Source organism: Euphorbia lathyris, chromosome 1 (genome assembly GCF_963576675.1).
Source record: "Euphorbia lathyris chromosome 1, ddEupLath1.1, whole genome shotgun sequence".
In the NCBI taxonomy this organism is placed as follows: domain Eukaryota; kingdom Viridiplantae; phylum Streptophyta; class Magnoliopsida; order Malpighiales; family Euphorbiaceae; genus Euphorbia; species Euphorbia lathyris.
Window position 1 is genome coordinate 117,979,610 of NC_088910.1, and position 1,617 is coordinate 117,981,226.

The 1,617-nt window shown below is 33.5% G+C and overlaps 1 protein-coding gene across 1 annotated transcript; it reads right to left on the bottom strand.

Moving 5' to 3' along the window:
* Window positions 1–392: 392 nt before the first annotated feature.
* On the bottom strand, window positions 393–1,286 carry LOC136219243 (probable mediator of RNA polymerase II transcription subunit 26a). The gene has a single exon (XM_066006572.1). The coding sequence runs from the start codon at window positions 1,284–1,286 to the stop codon at window positions 393–395; it is 894 nt and encodes a 297-aa protein (XP_065862644.1).
* Window positions 1,287–1,617: the final 331 nt, after the last annotated feature.

A 1,617-nucleotide genomic window follows, 5' to 3' on the forward strand; every position in this document is an offset into this window, starting at 1 on the left:
TTCGTTAACTGAAATTGACACACTTCTAATATTAATTTTATACGCCAACATTACAAATTAACATACTTTGTGTCATTAGATATGTCAATATTACGTTGTCGAGGGTTTTAATTATATCATTTAAGAAACGTTGAGAATAAAACTATGTTATGATTAAATTAATTTTTCCTTAAAAACATTGAGGCTATTTGAAACTAAACTCGTTGAATTTAAATCAAAGTAAAGTATGTATTTTGGAGAAAAAGAATTAACATATCGAGACTGTAATAAAATAATAGCAACATCAAGTAATTATATTAGTGTATAGAAAGAATTAACATATCGAGACTGTAATTACATTTCATTTTTAAACTATCTATTTGATGCAGCAAATGAATCAATTTAGTTGTCGGTTATGGTTTCCAATGTGGCCTTCCTTGTGGCAATGGTCGATTAGGCTTTCTACGTTTCATGTGCTTTGGAAGATCATGTAACTCCTCTACTTTCCTTTTTCTGATCCGGACACCAACTTCATCTGGACACTTTAATTTTTTTTCAATTTTTGGATGATCCATCAATGGATTTCCATCATCATCCATGCCATCGAAAAACTTTTCATCTAATAGTTCTATTGGAGCAGTCTCTGTAGTAAATAAATATGCTTCATCTAAAGGAGGTACTGGAAGTCCTTCATCTTCGTTAACAACAGATAGATTCAGAGATTCGGGTTTTGCAGTTCTACACCATTCGTCTACCAAAACCTTCCATCCATTCATAAGAGTACGTGCAAGCTTACAAACTCGCTTTGATCTATGCTTGCGTAGAACATTGACAACCTTTCTAATCTTGGTTGCCACTAGTGTGTCCAAACTCAGAGCCATAAATTGAAGCCTCCTCAAGGATTCAAACACTTCAGTATCAGACTCATCGTTCCTACCGTTAACAAGGATGTCCTTGATCCTCATCACCTTACCAACTACCCCAGACTCCTCCTCTATCTCATCTATCAAGGTCTCTAATTTGTTAACATCCTTGTCGCCTCCAGCCTCATCAGCAACTGTACCTTCATCTGCTCTCTTGCACTCTCCATCATCCTTTTCACCTTCACGAGCCACCTCCACCTCATTGCACCCTGAGCATTTGGGCAATGTGCAAGAGAACAATCGCTCTGCAATTTTATCTCTATGCAACCCAAACTCCTTTGGCCAATCTGAAGCTACAACCATGATCGCATGATCAATGATCCCGAATATATCCGAATTAGCAGTCTTAAAATAGTTCCTCCCATAATCAATTGTAGATTTCATTGTCAATGGAAAGAGATAAATTTTGGTTTTTCTCAAATCACACACAATATCGAGAATGAGAAAGCTAGAATGAGAAAGCTAGAATGTGTCCTTTATATAGTGTTAATTTTACCTTATAGTGTTTAAAAATTTAAGTTTAATTCAAATTTGCATCTATATAATAGTCAAAATAAGTAAGTCAAATCAATTTCAATTTCAAAATAAGTAAACTCAATTTCAATTTCAAAATAAGTAAACTCAAATCAATTTCAATTAAATTTTTTTGAATATCAATTATCCTTTTATGTTGTTGAAAAAATTACAACTTACAAAGAAGGAAAAAATAAACTAA

Excerpts from the sequence above, each read along its gene's own strand:
- LOC136219243 (XM_066006572.1), bottom strand. The coding sequence starts at position 1,286 with ATGAAATCTACAATTGATTATGGGAGGAACTATTTTAAGACTGCTAAT.